The 20,786-nt window shown below is 46.9% G+C and overlaps 1 protein-coding gene across 1 annotated transcript; it reads right to left on the bottom strand.

Annotated features, from left to right (window-relative positions):
• Positions 1-206: 206 nt before the first annotated feature.
• CSRP3 (cysteine and glycine rich protein 3) lies at positions 207-20,356 on the bottom strand. The gene is made up of 6 exons (XM_080908176.1): positions 20,229-20,356; positions 11,340-11,480; positions 4,464-4,632; positions 2,751-2,883; positions 1,619-1,712; positions 207-506 (listed from the first exon to the last, which is right to left on the bottom strand). Exons 2-6 carry the CDS (start codon positions 11,449-11,451, stop codon positions 430-432), a joined length of 585 nt encoding a protein of 194 aa, XP_080764302.1. The 5' UTR covers positions 11,452-11,480; positions 20,229-20,356; the 3' UTR covers positions 207-429.
• Positions 20,357-20,786: the final 430 nt, after the last annotated feature.

The following is a 20,786-nucleotide window of genomic DNA, read 5'->3' as shown; positions in this document are numbered from 1 at the left end:
CAGACCTCCTATTTCCTTCTCTTCTCTCGGTTATGCACCGAGCACTGGTGTACCATCTTCTTTGCCTCTTTTTCCCATCTCTCTTCACGGCTAACACTGAAATTCGTCCTTTGCAGCTGGTTTTTAAAACTAGTTTCTGCCTTCCTCCATCCCTCCCTCTCTCTCAAGCCTTCCCCTCTCTGCAAAGAAGACAGAGATAGAGACGGTACCGTTAAAACATTTATTGTCTCTCCCACCCCAAGAATAGTAAATAAGGAAGCATCTGTTGCAGATCACACTTCCGGTGGTTTCTTGTTACTTCTGTGCAGCCTCTGACTGCTTCTGAAGAGAAATGCTGTCCAGCTACAAAGGGTGCTGCGAGGCCATGTACATCTGCGGGGTCACTCGGCACTGCTGTTGGCCAGCAGGGCTGTGAGAAAGCACGCCACTTCACTCCTTCTTTTCCACTTGGTGTGTAAGCCCTCCAAACCCAATGCCTGTGGGGCCAAAATTTTTGGCATAACAAACTGTAAACCAGAAAATGAGAGAATAGATTGATTAGCGTTGCTATTTTAGGTTCTGCCTTAACACCATTCCTTTGACTTCCCAGTGGTAACCTTTGGGTAAATTTAACTTGTAAAGAAGCAGAGCTGTACTTGGATCTGCTAATAATCCTCGCTTACGACTTTACACTTCACGGTGTTACTGACACTTTCTGGTACAATAGTCCACATAAACCAGCCTCTCACCCTGCCGTGCCCACCAGGCAGGCAGAAATGCTTGTAATGTTCTATAATGTCCTTCCTAAGAGGTTGCTGTTCCTGTTCCTGGAATGCCTCTTCCCACGACCATATTACCCTTCAAGCCCAAATATATCTATATCTATGTCCATGGATAGACAGTCAGACAGACGGACATTGGAAATGGATGCAGAGAGATACGGCCAAATATTAGGCAGAACTCTGGGAGTCTTGTGGAAGCTGATCAAGGGCCCTGAAGGGACTTCCATAAAAAGATCAACAAAATCAACTAACCTTGACCCTCGGGCTCCAACCTAGGCCCCCACACATATGTAGCAGATGTGCAGCCTGGTCTTCAGGTGAGTCCCCAACAACTCAGTGGGGCTGTCTCTGAATGTGTTGCCTACCTTGGATCACAATCCCCTAACTGGGCCGCCTTGTTTGGCCTCAGTGGGAGAGAATGTTCCTAGTCTTGATGTGCCAAGGCAGGGTGATTCCCAGAGGGGACCTCTCCCTTCTCAGAGGAGAAGGAAATAGGAAAGCTATGTGATGAGGGCATCGGGAGGAAAAGGGGGCTGCTGTGATAGGAATGTAAAGTTAATAAATTGATGAGGCCCTCAGTTAAATTCCTGACACCACACACACACACACACACACACACACACACACCCCTAATACTCCTCTCTGTCCACCACAAGCCTTTGAACATCGTCATTAGGTGATGATGTTCCTCCAAGCGTCATTTCCTTTAGGCAGTATTGCTTCCTTCCAAGAGCCCAAACTGCCAAGCTGATTCCTGATCCTGGCAAAGATAGGCAGGCCTCTAGGCATGGCACATCTTCCTCTCCCCTTGGACCCTGGGGAAAACAAGCTTCAAGAAAGTGTGTACAACCACTTACCTTTGCAATAAAGCTCCCCATCCTTGTCAGTGACATTTGTAGACTCCAGGCTCTTCCCACAGATGGCGCAGCGGAAGCAGGTCTTGTGCCAGGGCTGGGAGTAAGGAGTTATTTATCAGCATCACACTGCGGTTCCAATTCATATCCACAGGCCAGCAACACACAAAGCAACACTGCCCTGGCCTTTCTCTTGTGTAAGGGGGCTCTCAACTAATAATCCCAAGAGTTTCAAGAAAGTAGGATGCGATTCTTTAGCCAGCAATTCTTAGAACATTTAATAACGACTTGCATGTGCGATTCTTCAGAATAAACTCAACAGCAAAGGGCTTCCCCAGAGTGTCAAGGTCCCGGGGACAAACTAGCTAAGAAAGACTTGCCCAATAGGTGGTAGTGATGTTTGTATTAAAGTTCCAGAGAGTGAGACGTGAGGAACTGGGCAGTCACTCAGGCAAGCCAATCTTTTTTTCACCCTGTAAACTATGATGGCAGAGAGGCACACGGCTTGGTGTTCCAGCAAGCTGCCTCTCTCTCACACAGCATCATCTGTCGGGCACGGCCCATTGGTTCTTGTGTGTCCACAAATGGCTTTGTGTGGGTACGGCCCTAAGCTTCAAGTTAGATCCCTTCAAAGTTCTCCTCTCCATATCCTCCCACCCCAGTCCGGTTTCTTTTGTGAACGCGCTGACTTCAGGCTTGAAACAGAATTTTCAGGGCAGCGCACACATCCGTGTATACTTGGTGACTTTCCCACGAGCCAGGACATGTACACATAAACTTGTGTGACAACAGAACCACGCTGGGGTAGACAGTGCTGGAGGACTTCCAGAGCTGACACCTCGGAGGGCGTGGACACAGAATTAGGGGAGGAGGTAGAGGGACAGGTGCATCTCTGCATCTGTGAAGATAACTGTGCCCCCCCCCAGTACACTAATTCTTATGGCGACAAAGTACACTAACTAGTTCTCAAAGGGCACTGGGTAAGGGTCACAGGATTGGTTTCTAAGTAGGTTGTGGGAGCTCAGGAGGATGAAGGGTCTGGCCCCATCCACGGTCCCCGCTTTCAGTTCTCCCACAGATCCAGTGGAGATGCGAATCTGAGATTCGGCTCCCCCGGACACCCACATGACCTCACCTTACCACCTCCCATGACCTTCTCAGCAGCATAGACCGACTTTCCGCATCGGGGGCACTTCTCTGATTCTCCAAACTTCGCAGAGAACTTGGAAGGGTTGCTCGTGGTGGCGGCACGTGCCGGCTTTGGGGATCTGGCGGAAGCAGAAATCGAGTGAAGACTTCCCTCAGCACACGGTGTGAAAATCGCATCTCGTGTGGCCAACCTCACACTACTGTGCCTCTTTCTCTTCGCCTGGAAAATGGGGGCAACCGTGGGACCTGTCTCGGCTGTTGGGCAGGCTAAGTGTGATGACTATGGTCCAGCACCGAACACAGCCCCTGCTGGTGTGGGCAGGCAAATGTGGGTCAGCTTGAGCAAATGTGGGTCAGCTTGAATGGTTTTACGCCTTTGCTTCCACACTCTGGTGCGTGTCCTGCACACGTTCATGTGTTGTTACTGTTACTGTTGTGCGGTTGTTGGTTTGCTTTTTTTCTTCCTCAGATTTTTCTGTACAATCATGAAGCCAGCTGATTGTCTTACTGGTGAAATCTGTCAGCTGTCACCACAATTTTACCCCAAAATCACCTGTCCCCTTGAGAGCAGTATCCAAAATAGAGGAAGGATTCAGCACCCCGCCTATGTACTCTTTGATGCTCCCTCATGCTTGGTATCCCCTGAGCCTTACTCGTGTTTGAAGTACATATGGAAGGGGGAGAGGGACATGGTGGGACTAGGAAGAAACCCCGGCCTCCAAAGACTTCGCACTGTTTTCCCAGTGGCAGAAGCTAAACATTAAGTGATACAAGACAGAGAATGCGGCTGGCGTCCGTCCTTGTCTTTTGCAAAAGGTCTCCAGATGGAGCGTAATGAGAAAAACTACGGAGGGGGGGATCCCCAGTTAACAGTGAGCACACATCCCTAGACTTCTCCAGGCTCTATGGTGGATGACTCTCTTCTTAAGGGACCAAATGACAAAGTGCTCTCTGAGGGACTTGAGCTAATGATCTTTCTGTCCAACCACCATAGGGCCAACCCCAGACAGAGACCAGCTGGCCAGACAGCAGCTATGGATCAGCTACCATCAGATGGTTTCTCAATTCTGGCACGGAGTCAGTGGTGATCAACGGGGGGGGGGGGGGGGGGGGATGGGGAGACGGAGCTGGTAGTGACTGTTGTGATGTCCCACACCCTTAGGATTGTGTTGGGGGAGCATCAGCACTGTGTGGGCTGTGGACAGTCGAGGAGGCCCTTGGAAGCGTTGGAATCGGTTCTTTCCTTCAGAGGCTCATCCCCAGGCCCTTCCCTTTGCACTGCAGACATTTCTCATCTTACAGTCTAAGAAAAATCATTAAAGAGCACTGAAAGGATGACTGCTGCCTTCCTGCTGCATTTATATGATTTACACAGAAGCTCTTGAGGGTGAAGAAAAGAGACTCCGAGCAGTTAACAAAGGGCAAATAATGAAACATCTGTACGGTCTTGGTTTTCTCTTGACAGGCAAACCGAGAACCATCATGTAAAAGTAATTGCCCTTTAGAAAGGCAGATAGTTTAAAGAAAGTCTCCAGAGAGACAACGCATTGTCAGGACTTGGTCTGAGTGAGTGTTCCTATTGTTGGCTGGTCAACAATACAGTCCATTCCCCCACTCCTAGAAAATGTTGCTATGGGAACAGAATGAACCATCTTGATCACTGGAGAGTCACAGAGAAAGAAGCAAGGCAGGAACTTACTCTTGGAACTGCAGGCCAAGGTGCTCACCGGTGTCTGTGCTGAGGCAGCCAGCGCCTTGTCCAAACCCAATCCCCTTGGGGCCATACTTGCGCCCATAGCAGACCTTGCAGTAGATCTCTGACTCATGAGCTGCCACTGTGGTGCTGTCCAGAGCCTTCCTGCAGGCCACTGCAGGGGAAAGGAAGGGCCAGGGAGTTAGAGTTGAGCTCCCATCCCCCTCTTCTGTACCTGATGCTCAGAGCCCCCGGCCAAGAGCACATCTGCGATTCCAGAAAAAGTCAGAGCATTTGTCCCAAGTCACTCTCAAGAGAATCCTCATTTTGCAGACGAGGAAAAGGGCTCAAAGAAGAGACAAGTCATGTTTTGCGTCCCCAGCTGGAAAGGGGGCAGAAAACGCTGCCACCAAATGTAGTCTTGAACCTGTTTTCAACAGTGCTTCTTACCAACAAATGAACCATGTTGAATGGTGTCAGGGAAGTTAGGGGGTAGGGACCAAAGTGTGTATGTATTTAAGTATGTATGTATGTATGTATGTATGTATGTATGTATGTATGTATCTGTCCGTCTATCTATCTATCTATCTATCTATCTATCTATCTATCTATCTATCTAGATATTTGTGATTTTTTGAGTCTGTGTGTGTGTGTGTGTGTGTAGCCTTGGTTGTCCTAGAACTAGCTCTGTAAACTAGGCTAGCCTTGAACTCACAGAGATCCACATGCCTCTGCCTCCTACGTGTTGGGATTAAAGACGTGCTCCACCACTACCCTTCATCAAAACTTTTTAAGAACACTGCGATGCTGTGTCCCGTTCTGGAACTAGGCGTGGGGAGGAAGGGACACAGGTGGCTCCTTGGTCCTCTCAGGCTCCCATTGACTCAAGCTGCCTGGTCACTGTGCCCTACTAACCTCATGTCATTTGTCTCCAAATATAATCAAATGACAAAGTTTACAGACAGACTTGAAAGGGCTCTGTGTGTGTGTGTGTGTGTGTGTGTGTGCGTGTATGCATATGGTGTTAGAAATTTAACTGAGGGCTTCAGGCATACTAACCAAGTCACTTACTGTTGGGTTATACAAGCAACCCTGATGGTGGGACTTCTAAAGATGTAAATAATAACGTGAAACCATCTAATGACAGTGCACATGAAGAACACATTGACTTTGAAATGCCATCTGTTCCTAGTCTCACACACACTCCGGGACCCCGTTCTTTCTCGGCATCCTGTTCTCAGCTGCTCATTTCTGGGACAGCGGCTGTTCTCTTAAGTCGATACCTGTGCCCCTGACAGGAAGCTGTTGTTTGTTCCCCGACCAGGAGGCTACGGTATGAAAACAATCTCAACATGTGCAGCCTCGTACCCACTGTAGCACTAAGGCTGTGTCAAGTGTAAAGGGTTTTCACAACTCAACAGAATGCGTTAGTGCTTTGTAACAGTGTCTGCTAAGTGCTTATAGTAATAATCTTTAAATGAGATCATAACCTTTGAAATAATAAGACATGTATACCTTTTTTATTTGTGTACTGACTGGTTTTGTGTCAACTTGACACAGCTGGAGTTATCACAGAGAAAGGAGCCTCTGTTGAGGAAATGCCTCCATGAGATCCAGCTGTAAGGCATTTTCTCAACTAGTGATCAAGGGGGGAGGGCCCCGCCCATTGTGGGTGGAGCCATCCCTGGCCCAGCCCATTGTGAGTGGAGCCATCCCTGGGCTGGTAGACCTGGCTGGGTACTGTAAGAAAGCAGGCTGAGCAAACCAGGAGCAGCAAGCCAGTAAGTAACATCCCTCCCTGGTCTCTGCATCAGCTCCTGCTTCCTGACCTGCTTGGGTTCCAGTCCTGACTTCCTTTGGTGATGAACAGCAATGTGGAAGTGTAAGCTGAATAAACTCTTTCCTCCCCAACTTGCTTCTTGGTCATGATGTTTTGTGCAGAAATAGAAACCCTGATTAAGACAAATTAGTACCAACATAGTGGGGTATTTCTGTGACAACCTGACCATGTTTTGGGGAGGACTGTGGAAGAACTTTGGAACTTTGAACTAGAGTCATTGGGATGTTAAGAGCTCTGTGGGATGTTCTGTAGAAGTTTGGAAGATAATGTTAAGAACAGTACAGAGGATGGAGGCCAGGCTTGTGAAATTTCAGAGGGAAAATTAAAGACTCTTATCAGGGCTGATTGTGTGGTTTTGGTTAGCTGGAGCTGAAGAATCAGCTGTGATTAACAAGATACCAGAACTATTAAAGCAAAACCTTTGCATTACTCGGACTATTGAAGCTGGTCAGATGGAGCTAAGAAATTAGTGGCGATTAAGAAGAGACCAGTATCATTGAGGTAAAATCTTCTGGGAAGTGTTTACTGAGAGCACAAAGAAGCTGTGTTTCAGAGATAGCCAAGGTTGTGCCTTGTGCTGTGACTGGACTTGGTAATGTGTAAGAGTCACCCAGGTGGTACTGGTTTTGAAGGAATGAAGGGGTCATAAAGAGCAGCTGAGGCTCGGCACTGTGAGAGGCCATGGAAGGCCATTGATGAAGGAACAGCCTTAGTTTCAATTAATGTCCCAGGATTGAAGGGGTCACGCAAGAGAGTTAAGGCTTGGCACCATGAAGAGAGCCTATGGGAGACTATTGGTGAAGCCTAGTTGCAGCAGAAGACAGACGTGTTTGGAGATGCCAGTGCCATGAGATGACCACCAAGAACAGCAGTGGCAGCTGGAGCCTAGAAGACAAGTGTGTGCTACGTGGGCATAGAACTGGAGAAGTGACCCAAGCCCTTGGAGGAGTCCAGAAGTTCGTGAGTGGATCCCAGATATTTGATGGTTAGAGTTTGATTTTGCTTTTGATTGTGACTGTGCCCTGATATTTTTCCCTCTTGAAGAAAGAAAGTATTTTAGTGGAGCCCACCGTTAAGAGACTTTGAATTGAAAAAAACACTTAGAATTTTAAAAGAAATTGGATATATTAAAGAGATTGAAATTTTAGTATGTAAGATTTTGTAAAGACTGTGGGACTCTTAAGGTTATTTAGATCTTGGGGATGAATAAGAAAGCAAAGGGTTGAGGCTTAATAGTGATGTTTGTATGTCAAGTTGACAAGGGGTCAGTTGTACTGGCTGGTTTTGTGTCAACTTGACACAAGCTGGAGTTATCACAGAGAAAGGAGCCTCCCTTTAGGAAATGCCTCCATGAGATCCAGCTGTAAGGCATTTTCTCAACTAGTGATCAAGGGGGAGGGTCCAGCCCATTGTGGGTGGAGCCATCCCTGGCCCAGCCCATTGTGGGTGGAGCCATCCCTGGCCCAGCCTATTGTGGGTGGAGCTATCCCTGGCCCAGCCTATTGTGGGTGGAGCCATCCCTGGCCCAGCCCATTGTGGGTGGAGCCATCCCTGGCCCAGCCCATTGTGGGTGGAGCCATCCCTGGCCCAGCCCATTGTGGGTGGAGCCATCCCTGGCCCAGCCCATTGTGGGTGGTGCCATCCCTGGCCCAGCCCATTGTGGGTGGTGCCATCCCTGGCCCAGCCCATTGTGGGTGGAGCCATCCCTGGCCCAGCCTATTGTGGGTGGAGCCATCCCTGGCCCAGCCTATTGTGGGTGGAGCCATCCCTGGGCTGGTAGACCTGGGTTCTATAAGAAAGCAGGCTGAGCAAGCCAGGGGAAGCAAGCCAGTAAGTGACATCCCTCCATGGCCTCTGCATCAGCTCCTGCTTCCTGACCTGCTTGAGTTCCAGTCCTGACTTCCTTTGGTGATGAACAGCAATGTGGAAGTGTAAGCTGAATGAACCCTTTTCTCCCCAACTTGCTTCTTGGTCATGATGTTTGTGCAGGAATAGAAACCCTGACTAAGACAATTTGTTTCTTTAAAACAGTGACAGTTTCTCCAGGTGACCCGTGTAAGCAACATGGCACTGGTAGTCTTGTAGGTTAATATGTATTTCTGACGTGGCATGTTGTTGTTAAAAAGTGTGCAATTAAAACAGGAATAAAGGAAGAAGCTGAGATTACCGGTGAAGTTGAGTTGTACACAGGCTAAAGGTTGTGGAGCTGGGAAGATGGGAGTATGGGAGAGAATTTATTCAAGTACCTATTGGTTAAAAATTCCTTGGTTTTTAAAAAAATTAAGTCATTGAGAGAGTGTCCAATAGCATAAGAAACTAAAATTCTTTGGATGAAGAACTGATTTTTCTTTGAAGAGTAATTTAGGGGAAACGCCTTATGCTGAGGCATAAAAGGCAGAGCCCCAGGTCTGCCCCGACTGCTGTCAGTTCCCAGTTGCTAACGTATTTGCTAATGGTTGAGATGCTGAATTCCAGAGGACAGGGATGTTCTGCCTTAATGTGTCAGGCAGGGCCGTAAGAGAGGACCCAGGTCTGCATGTCTGATGAGTGAATGGAATTCATTTGTCATCAGATGTCAGCAACCTCCTCTGGTACACAGCATTGAGTTCTAGAGATGGTGCTGACCTTACTCCCTGTGACTTGTCTGGTTCTTACTCTCAGTTCTCCATGATAGCTCCTGAGGAGAACCTCACAGGTCCTGGCCAATCCTGGCTTCCAACGAGCTCTTTAAAAGCACATTACCATATGTGTGTGTGTGTGTGTGTGTGTGTGTGTGTGTGTGTGTGTGTGTGAATGTATGAGTGTGAGTGTTTGAGTGTGGGTGTGTATAAGTGTGAGTGTGTGTGTGTGTGAGTGTATGAGTGTGTATATGTGTGTGTGTATGAGTGTGAGTGTATGTGTGAGTGTGAGTGTGTGTGTGTGAGTATATGAATGTATGTGTATGTGTGTGTATATGTGTGAGTGTATGAGTGTGGGTGTGTATGAGTGTCTGTATATGAGTGTGTGTATGTGTGTGAATGTATGAGTGTGAGTGCATGTGTGTGTATATGTGTGAGTGTATGAATGTGGGTGTATATGAGTGTGTATGTGTGTATATGAGTGTGTGAGTGTGTGTGTGAGAGTGTGTGATAACCTGAAGGAGTTGGTTCTCTCCTTGTGCCATGAGTCCCAGAAATTGAACCCAGGTCATCATGAGTCTTGGCAGCAAACACCCTTACCCACTAAGCCATCCAGCTGGCCCCTTCTGGCCCCTGAAGAACTTTTGTACACAGCAGCAGAAAACTGTGCTGTCCGGTATCACGGCAGCCAATTTATGTGTGAGAGACTAACATGCTCACAAAATCATATCCAACTTCAAACAGTGGGAACACAAAAAGAACACAAAATACCTCATGAGTAACAAGACGTATATATTGGACAAATATCTCATATACATTGTGTTAAATGAGATATTTCAACATTGACTTTGCCTAGTTCCTTATCAGTATACTAATAAAATGATGAGTACTAAGGAGTTTATCTAGAAGTCAGAACAACATTGGTAGGATAAACCGAGGTAGGGCTTCCTCTCCGAGTCCTGTTTCCTGCCAGCAGAGGCTTCGCTGGCATCTACTAAGTCTCAGAGATAATATAGAAAAGTGTGCCTCTCCCCAGAGCCCTCTGCCACACTGCTCATCTCTCATCCCACCCGTGGGCAAGTGGGATGTGCTATCAAGAGCTCAAAGTCGTGTCCTGTGGCTCCACTGAGCATAGCCGCCAACTGTCTTGACAGAATTCAAAAACCATCCCCAGTGGGAAGCTTCCACCCACACCTCCTCCTGTGCCAGCAGCAAATTAATTAATAAAATTAATTGATAAAATTTATTAATAAAATCAATTGATAAAATCAATTAATAAAATTAATTAATAAAAGCAAGACAAAACCTGGAAAGCTGAGTTTCCAGGTATAGGGCCCCAGTTTTCTCCTAGAACAAACAGTGGGAAAACTCCATCTTCATATTATGGATAGAGAAACTGAGGCCCACCATGGTAAAAACAACTTCCCAAGTAACACAGTGAATGGAAAAGCCCAGATTCAAACCTTCCTGTTTAATTCCAGCCTTCTTTCCAACTCTTTACTTTAAGGAACGTAGCTATTTCTAGAGGAATACCAAAAGGCACGTGGGGTGGGTAGTGAGTTCTAGGTAGTTGTAAATGAGCCGTGTGTATGAGGAATGTCTAAGATGGCTTCAAAGATGAGGGCCCATCATTAAAACCCAAAGTATCAGGAAGTTTGTCAACCTAGTCACCAACACTCCCTGCCCTCTATAAAAGTGTTTGCTGAGCAGGGGAGGGCCAGGGAGCCGCAGCTGAGAACGCAGCATGTCCGTGTCTCTAGCAGATGCATTTGGAGTATATAGCTCTCACCCTCATACTTGGAACTTGGGCACTGAAGCTGTGTGTGCAGCCTCTGTGGGACATAAGGGTTAGAATTAATCCAGCTAATGGATCCTGCCAGATACTGAATAAAGCAAACCTGTGAGCCATCCATCGCTTTAACAGAAGCAGAGGGTGGTCATCTCAAAGCCATACCCCATTTCTCCCAGAAAAGAACTAAGCACTGGCCTTTAGAAGACGTTTACAGAAATGGAATTGCTGCCCACAGTGCCTGACCGAAATCTGTTCTTGGGGAAGACCAGTCACAGCTGGCTTCAGTGACAGCTGACCGGGACCACGCAGAGAGCCAAATCTAATCTGGTTCCAGACAACTGTTAGTTTCCTTCCTCTGCTCAGTCACAGAGAGCAGGGCCACACCCACTCGTCCTGACTTTGAGCCAGGTGAGACCACTGCTGAGCTGGTGCACGGCTGGAGGAAGCACTCGAGGGAGCGCTACGCCGTATACTGTGGAGTCCACAGGCAGCATTCCTCACAGCTCCTGGTCATGCTCCTACATGATGCCCACAGCGTGCGAACCACCCACAGACAGTATAGGACTAACTGAGAACTGTGAAGCCCCCTATGGCACCCGTGCCCCTAACCCCACAGGGTCTGCCCAACTCACTGCAGTGGAAACAGGTCTTGTGGAAGCTCCGCCCATTGCACTGAATTTCTTCTGCATGGTAAACTGTCTTTTCACAGGCTCCACATTTTGCGCCTCCGCCCCAGTTCGGCATGGTGAAGAAGACTCCGGGCCAAGGTCAATCTAAGAGGATATAAAGCAAATACCCCAGGTTTGGATGACATTACGGGGAAACTGACCTAGAAGTACAGTGATCTGAGGACCAGGGCACAGCCTGGTTCATTCAGTCTCTCTCGTTCACCCATCCGGCAAACGGCTACCTTCGACAAATAGCTTAGACCGCGGAGACTTTGAGAAATCCATTTATTGAATTAGCTCAGTTTCCTCCTGGTTAAATGCCAGAGACATCTGTTCCTATGTATCTCCCAGGGTTCCTGGAAGGGATAGACCGCTAGTCTTATGTACATAAAATGGCGTGCTAATACTATATTTTGTCATCTAAAGTTTTGAAAGTTATCACATCAAAAGTGGGCTTAGCTTCTGAATACCACGTGTTCTTGTCTGGCTCAGCCCTCCCCAGACCCCCTGAAATCTGGATAGATACAGTGAAGGTTCTGGTTTTGGGGATACCACGGAGCACCCTTACAGTCTTAGCTTATCCACTTGGCAAAAATATAAACTATGTAAATGGCATTGCGTCTGTTGTCGGAGAATACTGTTTCCAGCCATACAGTTCAGCACCCCAGTAGCTCAGCAATCTGGCAAAACAGACTGTGGTGTCTCTCAGCTGCCCTCAGCATGCTATGTGCATCCAGCGGGAAAGCAGAGGCTTCTCTCTGGGGCATCACAGCATTGTCAGGGGCCCAGGTGACTCAGTGTGTGGGAGGGGACTTCAGAGCTCAGGGGACTCATGGAAGATGGTATTGACCTGTCCCCCTGCACCTTTGAGACACATTCTGCCCATAGTCACACCCCTCTCCTCTCAGCTTTTCACTGGAGGGTTTTTAAGAGATCTTTAAAAAAGAGTAGGCCTCAATTTTCACGTGTGGGCCTGTAAGCGTGAATCCAAGTTTTTAGTTTCCTTAGAGCAAAACTGAATTAAATGGCTAATACTCAGTACATGTATGTAGCCCTACCAGTACATGTATGAAGCCCCACTGGCTGCCCAGTTGGCTGGACTTTCCCAGGATCCTCTGGCTTTTTAGAAGCTTGGCGTGTCTTGATATCATGGACACTAAGCACTACCATGCTGCCCTCTGGGAAGACAGTTGGCTTCCTATAATAGCTGTGATTAGCATGAAGCCTCTTGGGTCAGCTCTCTGGCTTGTGTCTCACAGTCTCATAACAGTGACAGCTTTTTGCTAAGAAACAGAAAGTAAACAGAAAACAGACCACTGAACCTGACACGGGGCTGAGGGACAGTCCCTATCTGAGCATCCCCTGAAATGCCTTTCCCGTCAGAGGTTGGAGAACAGCCCAGGCCTCCTCCTCTGCCTTCTCTGTTTATTTAGAAAGATTTTAGGAAACAACTTCAAAGAAAAAGAACATTTTATAGAAGTTTCTGTTCTGCCACTGATTTGATTTAGAGGAATAGAAAGAGTGGGATGAAAGCATTCATTCATTCATTCATTCATTCATTCACTCACCACATGCTTACGACCTGCCTCTCTGGTACACTGTACCGGGTACTAAGTGGCAAACCTAGGCGAGAACACAGAAGAATGGTAACTTGTGTCCCCTGGCATTGAGAAGCCCATGTTCTAGTGAGGAGAGGGGAGCCAGAACACCTCGGACCAGAGTGTTACGGTAACTCAGACAAGAAAACAGTGTTGAGTCTCAGGACACAGAAGAGACGGCACTCAGATAGGTTTTAAGGATAAACAGGAGTCTGGCAGACACAGACCAAGGTGGGGGAGCATTTCAGGGTTTAAGAATTAAATCAAAAGGCACAATAACTTCATATCTTTAAAAAGAAGGTACGTATTTCTACTGGACTCCGTTCAAACTATAGACTCGGGCTGGAACGAGCCTTGAAAATTGTCTGCATACTCACTTTCTGCCAAGATGGTTACATAAAAAGCAAGCACAGGGTTAATCCTTAGACAATTCCTTTTTCCCAGACCCATCCCTCACTTGCAAAGGTACAACATTTTCTAGAAAAGAGCAGAATCGTGTAACTGTGTTCATGTTCATTTTGACCGCAAATTTCGATGTAATACAAACAGAAGAAGTATAATATGTCGTCTGAGAACATGACAATGACCCTGTGGAAGAAATGATGTGGAAACTCTCTGTGAAAACAGCCCCAGCTCACATTTCTCATTTCACATTGCCAGTGATGTCATTGGCATGCCCAGCAAGCTTAACGGGAGACAGATATATGCCTCTTGTGAGTGAGTGTGTGTGTGTGTGTGTGTGTGTGTGTGTGTGTGTGTGTATGTGTGTATGTGTTGTGAGTGTGTGTGAGTGTGAGCGTGTGTGTATATATGTGTGAGTGTGTATGTGTGTGTGAATATGTATGTGAGTGTGTGTGAGTGTGTATGTAAGTGTGTGTGAGTATGTGTATGTGTATGTATGTGTGTGTGAGTGTGTGTGAGTGTGTATGTGTGTGTGTACATTCATTCATGCATTCGCCTAGGTATACTTTACAAAATGAGTGTAAAATTACATATAATACCTCTTCACCAGGTAATGCATCTCAACAGCTTTGTTTGTAAGTGATCACAATTCTGTGCCTTACATACATCAGGACTCAAAACCCAAAATAGAAACACATAAAGATTCATTTAAGAGATGCACATCCCTTCCTGAAGAAGGAAACAAACATGCAATGGAAGCCACACAAGGAAAAATGTCTTTGATTTTGTCTTCCAATGCTCATGGCCCCAAAGGTAGAGGTATCATTTGTGTCCTGAATCAGAAAACATGGGTTCTGATGATCATTTATCACTTGAACTTGAGGAACGTGTTAGTATCTTCTTATGCACAGGACCTTTGTGAAGGTCATGGGAATGTGGTGGGAACATAAAGCAGTACTGAGGTAGTCATTTTAAGGCAAATGTGATTGTTTTCCGGTCCCTCAAACACTACCAGTGTGCTAGTAAAGTCACTGAGATTTGAAAGTACATTTAGCTTACAAATGGCCTTTTTGGCTTCTGCACTACTTTGGAATAGCTGTGTTTCAACACCCAGAACTGGGCTCAGGGTGAGTATTTACCTTGGCACAGTACCAAGAGATGGGCCATTTGTTTATCGCCGTTACTTGGAACTGGCAAGGGTCATTGAAGGTGGGACACCAAATATAGGCTTGACTGTCAGCACTGTTTATCACCTGGGTCACCATCACACCCCCTGGCACGGCTTTCTGGGACTATTCCTGAGGTTGCTGTTGCCACAGACAAGTCATGGGTCAGAGTTAAAAAGGGAGACAGGAATTTATAAGGATTAGGTAGAAGGTGAGGGCTACCATACCAGCTGGGGACAGATTAGACAGTCTTGGCTACTCTGGTTCCACTGAGAGCTGGTTTGAATGGGCTTCTTAAATACTAGTTCTGTGAACGAATTGCCGACAAATGAGAATTCTCTATAGTGCATCGTTGGGATCAGATCTGGATCCACTTTCTTGCTCTTTCAAAGCTTTGTGGTCCAGGAAAGCCATTAACCTTTCCGACCTTTAGTACCCTTTCCAAAATGAGAGCTCTTTCGGAAGTACTCAGAGAATGCTTCGGTTCTGGTGCTGTCACACTGTGAACTGTATGATCATCGGTAACAGGATGAGAGAATGCTTCGGTTCTGGTGCTGTCACACTGAACTGTGAACTGTATGATCCTCGGTAACAGGATGTAAGTTCTCATTGGTTCTGCTAAACTGTCATGTGTCGTCTGATTTTTCTAAAATAAATCCAAGCTGTCGGTTGGTCAGTATTCTGGATTCCCTTCCTTTTCTTTCTTTTTCCCTTTGTCCTTTTCTTCCTCTTCCTCCTCTTACTTCCTGTCTCTTTCTCTTCCTACCTACCCCCTGACTATAAAACTAAAAGACGGTATTCTAGGACAAAGTGAGATAGACAAAAATAGCAGCTAGCGGTTGTGTTACTTCTTCTTAGAATCCATTTAAAAATCTGGGAGGCAGCCAGGCAGTGGTGGTGCATGTGTGTAATCTCAGCACTAGGGAGGTAGAAGCAATCTCCAAGTTAGAGGCCAGTCTGGTCTGCAGCGTGAGTTCCAGCCTTGGCCAACTGAACACAGAGAAACTCTGTCTTGAAAAACCAAAAGAAGATACATAGATAGATGGATGGATGAATGGATGGATGGATGGATAGATAGATAGATATAAATGATAGGTATGTAGGTAAATAGATAGATAGATAGATAGATAGATAGATAGATATAAATGATAGGTAGGTAGGTAGATAGATAGATAGATAGATAGATGATAGATAGATAGATAGATAGATAGATAGATAGATAGATAGATAGATAGATAGATAAGGTAGGTGGGTGGATGGATGGATGGATGGATAGATAGATAAATAGATAGATAGATATAAATGATAGGTAGGTAGGTAAATAGATAGATAGATAGATAGATAGATAGATAGATAGATAGATAGATAGACAGACAGACAGACAGACAGACAGACAGACAGAAAGACAGACAAGACAAAAACCTGGGATGCAAGAGTCGGAGCAGAGACCTCCAGCAGCTCAGTAACTTATTCAGCTCACTGATGACTCACCAGCGAATTCTAATAGAAGCCTCCACATGCTGAGTTGAACTGTCAATAGTGGCTGAGACAAAGTTCTCATAGGAACCCTGCCTGTACTTTGTGGTAAAGTTAGTACTACCTCAGAAATTGCCAGTGCTGTGAAAGGCTCTAGAGCACAGCCCTTGGGGCAGGCACCGCAGTAACTCATGACCAGTAACCCTTCCAGGCAGGTGCTGTTGAAACCAACTCTTTAGGGAGGCAAATGTGCATTTGGGGAATTTTCATCCCTGTCCTAGAGCCCATGGTTAGGCTGGAACTCCACTTTCTGACTCCAGAGCTGTGCTCCCATACTGATGCCAACCCCTGTTTGTGATTGCACCAATACATCTCATGTATGATACTTGACACAGCATCCCAACACAGTAAATTCTGATGTTCCTAGACTGGAGATGAGAAAACTATACAGAGAGCTAGATAGAGTTTGACCAAGATCACACAGCCGATACAAGGGAGAGCTACATTTAGAAGGCCAATTAACTAGACACTTATGTAAACCTCTGCTGCAACATGTCTCCCAGGAGGCAGACATGAGTGAGCGCTTCCAGTGACCAAGCATCTCATCTGGTGGGAACTGAGATCTCACAGACCCATTGTCTCTTTACGGCGCATCAATGAAAGGAGTCCTGGAGGCTTCAACTTGGCAACAGAAGGAGCATCCCAGGAGTGAGTGGTGTTCAAACATGGAAGGGCTCCTCTTTCACTGTTGATCCTCATCTCCTTTGGAGATGGACATTTGTGTGTCTAAAGTGCAGAGAAGCATCTTCTAGAGTCCTTCAAGCCCTGAGATGTGAGCTGTGAGCGACAGAAGTCACTCTCCTATGCTCCTCAGCAGTGTCCCCTCTTGGGTGCCATCTCTTCTTTTACTTAGCAGGGCAGACAACAGAGCGTGGAAAGGCACAAGCTTTCCAAAGAACTAAAGCCACATTCAGAGCATTAGCATTCTGATCTGGGGCTCATGGTTCAGACTCCCGAGCACAGCCCCCCCCCCCCCGTGGATGTCAAAACGAGCAGGTTTGTCTCAGAAGGTAATAACAGTGCACTGCACATTCATTCTTGGTACGCACAAGGAGCCCGTGATTTTTGTTGCCTTGAGATTATCATGATGGTTGATTGGTGTGATTTGCTGTACAGTGTTTGAATCTATTCTTTCGAGACAAGCAAAGTTCTCTCTCTCTCTCTCTCTCTCTCTCTCTCTCTCTCTCTCTCTCTCTCTCTTTCCCCTTCTCCATGAATATTCATTTCATACCACAAGTCAATTGTTTCTCCAGTTTTTAAGACTCTTAGCCACGCATGTGTGGCTAGCACAGGGGAGTGTCTGCTCACACCTCGGGCTGCCTGTATCTTGACTGAGTTGGCCTCCAGGCCCACTCTGAAGCTCTCCCTGAGCTCAATTTGCTAAGTTTTGAAGGAATGTATGCCCATATAGAGTCTCTGTGGCTGAGGAGAAGCTCACCAAGTTTGCTCCTACAACAGGAGTCAAGGGCAGTGGGTGGCTTCCTCCTGATCTTATAAGCCAGGTGAAGTCTGTCCACCACCGCCTTTCATAAAACCTTAGAAGCCCTCAGTGCTGATAAATAACTGCGAATGTTGGCTCTCAGGCACGGTGGATATGTGATTAGAGAGGACCATAACACGTAATTGCAGTGCCCTGGTCTGAAACCATCTCGGTAGCATGTTTACTTCTGTTCTGCTTTGATGTCTGAGCTTTGAAGACCACACCGCACCCTAATCCCTTCCTGGCTCTGCTGCCTTCCGGCCATGTGACCCTGTGTGCTGGCTGCAGTCCCTTGAACTTCAGTTTCTTCCTTTACAGAATGACTTTCCCTGGACTGTCTGAGACTCTAAGGAAGCCCCTACATGTTCTGAGATGGCAGGAGAGCAGGTAAACAGCGGTAGATGCTGGCTTCTGAGTCCAACAGTGACCTTCCTGGAGCTCTGCGTAGGCCCTGGGCTTCAGGGCTCCCAGACAATCCCTGCATCTCTTGCTGTTTCCTTCCCCGGGAGAGACAGTTTCCACGTAGGCAGGAATCATGTTTCTCTTTGGACCTGACTCCCAAACCTCTATACAGTAAGTCCTCCCAGACATCTGGGCAGCTTGCTGGTGCTTGGAAGGCTGCCTGCCTGGAGTTGTATTTCCTGTGTACAACACTCCTAGGCTTGTATCTGTCCTCTTAATAAACACATCAATTGCCTTTCACCGCTGACCAGCTTGTTAGCCACTCTGCCTGCCAGACTTTGTCATCCTCTCTTACTTCACAGGGCATCCGTCCTAACGTAGAGAAGGCCCAGTGCCCTTTCCAAAAGGCCTCATTTATGTATACGTAATATTAATATGCATAATTTAATATGCAGAAGCTTTATTAAATTCGTAAAGTACTTCGTCAAACCTTAGTTCGCTCACACAAATCCCTCAGAGATAGGGAGTCATCCTTACTTTTTACTGTTGGGGAAATGAGAACTGGGAAGCTTAGAGGTATTCGGAGTTATGATCAGAAACTTTGACTCTGTTTACTTTGTTTTCCCTCCCATGGTTCCCAAGAGTTAAGAGTTTGTATCGATCATGTCTGCTTGCTCCTCTCACCCTGCCCCCAGGTTGCCTCTCACCTCATCCAGCCTCTGCCCCTAACCACCCTCTGCCCCCATCCACCTCTGCCCCTATCCATCCTCTGCCCCTATCCATCCTCTGCCCCCACCCAGCCTCTGCCTCCTGGCTGCCTCTTACCCCATGCAGCTTCTCATCCTCTCCTTTGTCCTCTCTTGCCTCAGATAGACAGATTTTTGTATGTCTGACCAGACACTAAGTCCTGGCTTAGCTATCATTCCTTCTAAACTGCGGGGGTTACTAACACTGAGCACCAAGGAGAGAGTTATTCAGAAACAAACCAGAGCCGAATCAGAAAACCTCCCCGTTTTCTTGGGACATACAGTTTTACACACACTGTAAAGAAATGGTTGAATGATGGGGTGTTTTTTTAATTGAGAGGGCTGTGGTAATTTCATGCAGACTGGCCATAGCCTTGCTTCAGATGAGATACCCCTGGACTTTGTTTTATAAAACAAATAAAAACAGCAAAGCATGTTTCTTCTTAGCCTGTTTCCCTTAACGCTCAGACCCCAAAGCAAACTGAAGACGCAGGCTACCCGTATCCCCCTACCCTACTTTGTGGCTTATGCCTCCATCTGCTCTAGCTCTGAAAGGAAGCGGTCCATCCTGCTTACTAACGGGCACTGCACCACACCACAATTAGATGAGTCCCTCCGATGACCACTCTGATCCTCCTTGGAGGGGTCACCACCCCGGTTAAGGGCCAGAACAGACATCCAAGGTGGCAGCTTTGATCTGCCCAGCATTCAGGCCATTGCTTAAAACCATGTCTCTCATTGACGGGCTATTGAAAAGAAAATCTTGACTGAGACCCGGAGGGAATGCTGGGAATCACCTTCACCACCGGCAAGGAATTTGTCTTCCCATTAAGTAAGAGGTTTTTAATGACTTTTTTTTTTTTTTTTTTGAGGACCAGTTTTGATTAATTTTAAATGGCTGAAAGTATGCCTGCAGCTGAACTGAACATCTTCCGTGTGTATCTGTCTTAAACAACCCGTCTGGGATCTCATTCATTCACCCGTGGCTTGTGAGCGACAGCCTTTAGTGAACTGAGGTGGGAAAGGTTCTCCTCTGAGCTGTCGGATCTGTGACACTTGCCTCGTAACCGTATAGTACTGTGAGGTTAAAAATGTCACCATGTATCAAACCCTTGAAGGAAGAGTGACCAAGACCCTCTCCTTGTCTTAGGTGACCTGATCTGAGGCTGCAGTGTTGGCTTGCTGGACTCCATTTTCCTCTGTTTTCCTACCATCTGACTCAGAAGGTGGGGACATCCCACTATGTCAATGATGTTAGACCCAGATCATCCCCGACTCTTTGTTTTGTTTTTAGGGTGCTAGGAGATCAAACGCAGACCTTCACACATGCTCCCCAAGTCCTGACACCCAATATCGATCGTGCTCTTAGGAAGCTCTAAACAACTAGATCCACATATGGATCAAGTATATAGTTTGATCCTCCTCATAGGTTGGGTGCTGGGACTTGGTTGTAACACATACCTCTAATCTATAGGACTCCATATAGTCCCATCCCACCCAAATGCCTGTTTTGATCCACTTACCTGTCTGTGTGGACTCTGTCAGCTCAAGTGAGTAAGGGGACTCTTGTCCTCTTTAAATATATAGAGGCTGTCGCCAGCCTTGGCTCCGAGGGAAGGGCAGTGGAGAGGCTGAGGAGAGGGGGTGAATAAGACAGAGTAACACAATTGCCAAAAATAGCCCGTGACCAAAGCCCTCAGTTGTGTTCCCCGCCCCCAACCCCAATGCCAGCCGGGAGCCTCCCGGAGAACAATATCAGTTGGGTTCTATTTTAATTGCCATTAGCCTAAGGGAAGGAGGGATGCATTTGTGAAGGGTACAGTTTCTGACCCAAGACTCAGACCTGTACAAAGGGTTTTATATTTAAAATCCTTTCTGCAACACTCCTCATTCCCCCTGCCCCTGCCTGTTCTGGAAACCAGCGCGGGCTACCTGCAGATGAATCATCAGCCTGGGAGCTCTTTGGAATTCCAAGACCCAGGTCACTGCACTGTGAGAACTCAGAGCTAAAAATAAGAGTGATGGGGGTCTGACACACACTTAGCTAATCTCTTCAAGGAGGTATGCAGGGGAGGTGGGGT

Source organism: Micromys minutus, assembly GCF_963924665.1.
Source record: "Micromys minutus genome assembly, chromosome: 32".
Lineage (NCBI taxonomy): Eukaryota > Metazoa > Chordata > Mammalia > Rodentia > Muridae > Micromys > Micromys minutus.
The sequence above is the reverse complement of the archived record's forward strand: the minus strand, read 5'-3'. Positions and strand labels throughout refer to the sequence as shown.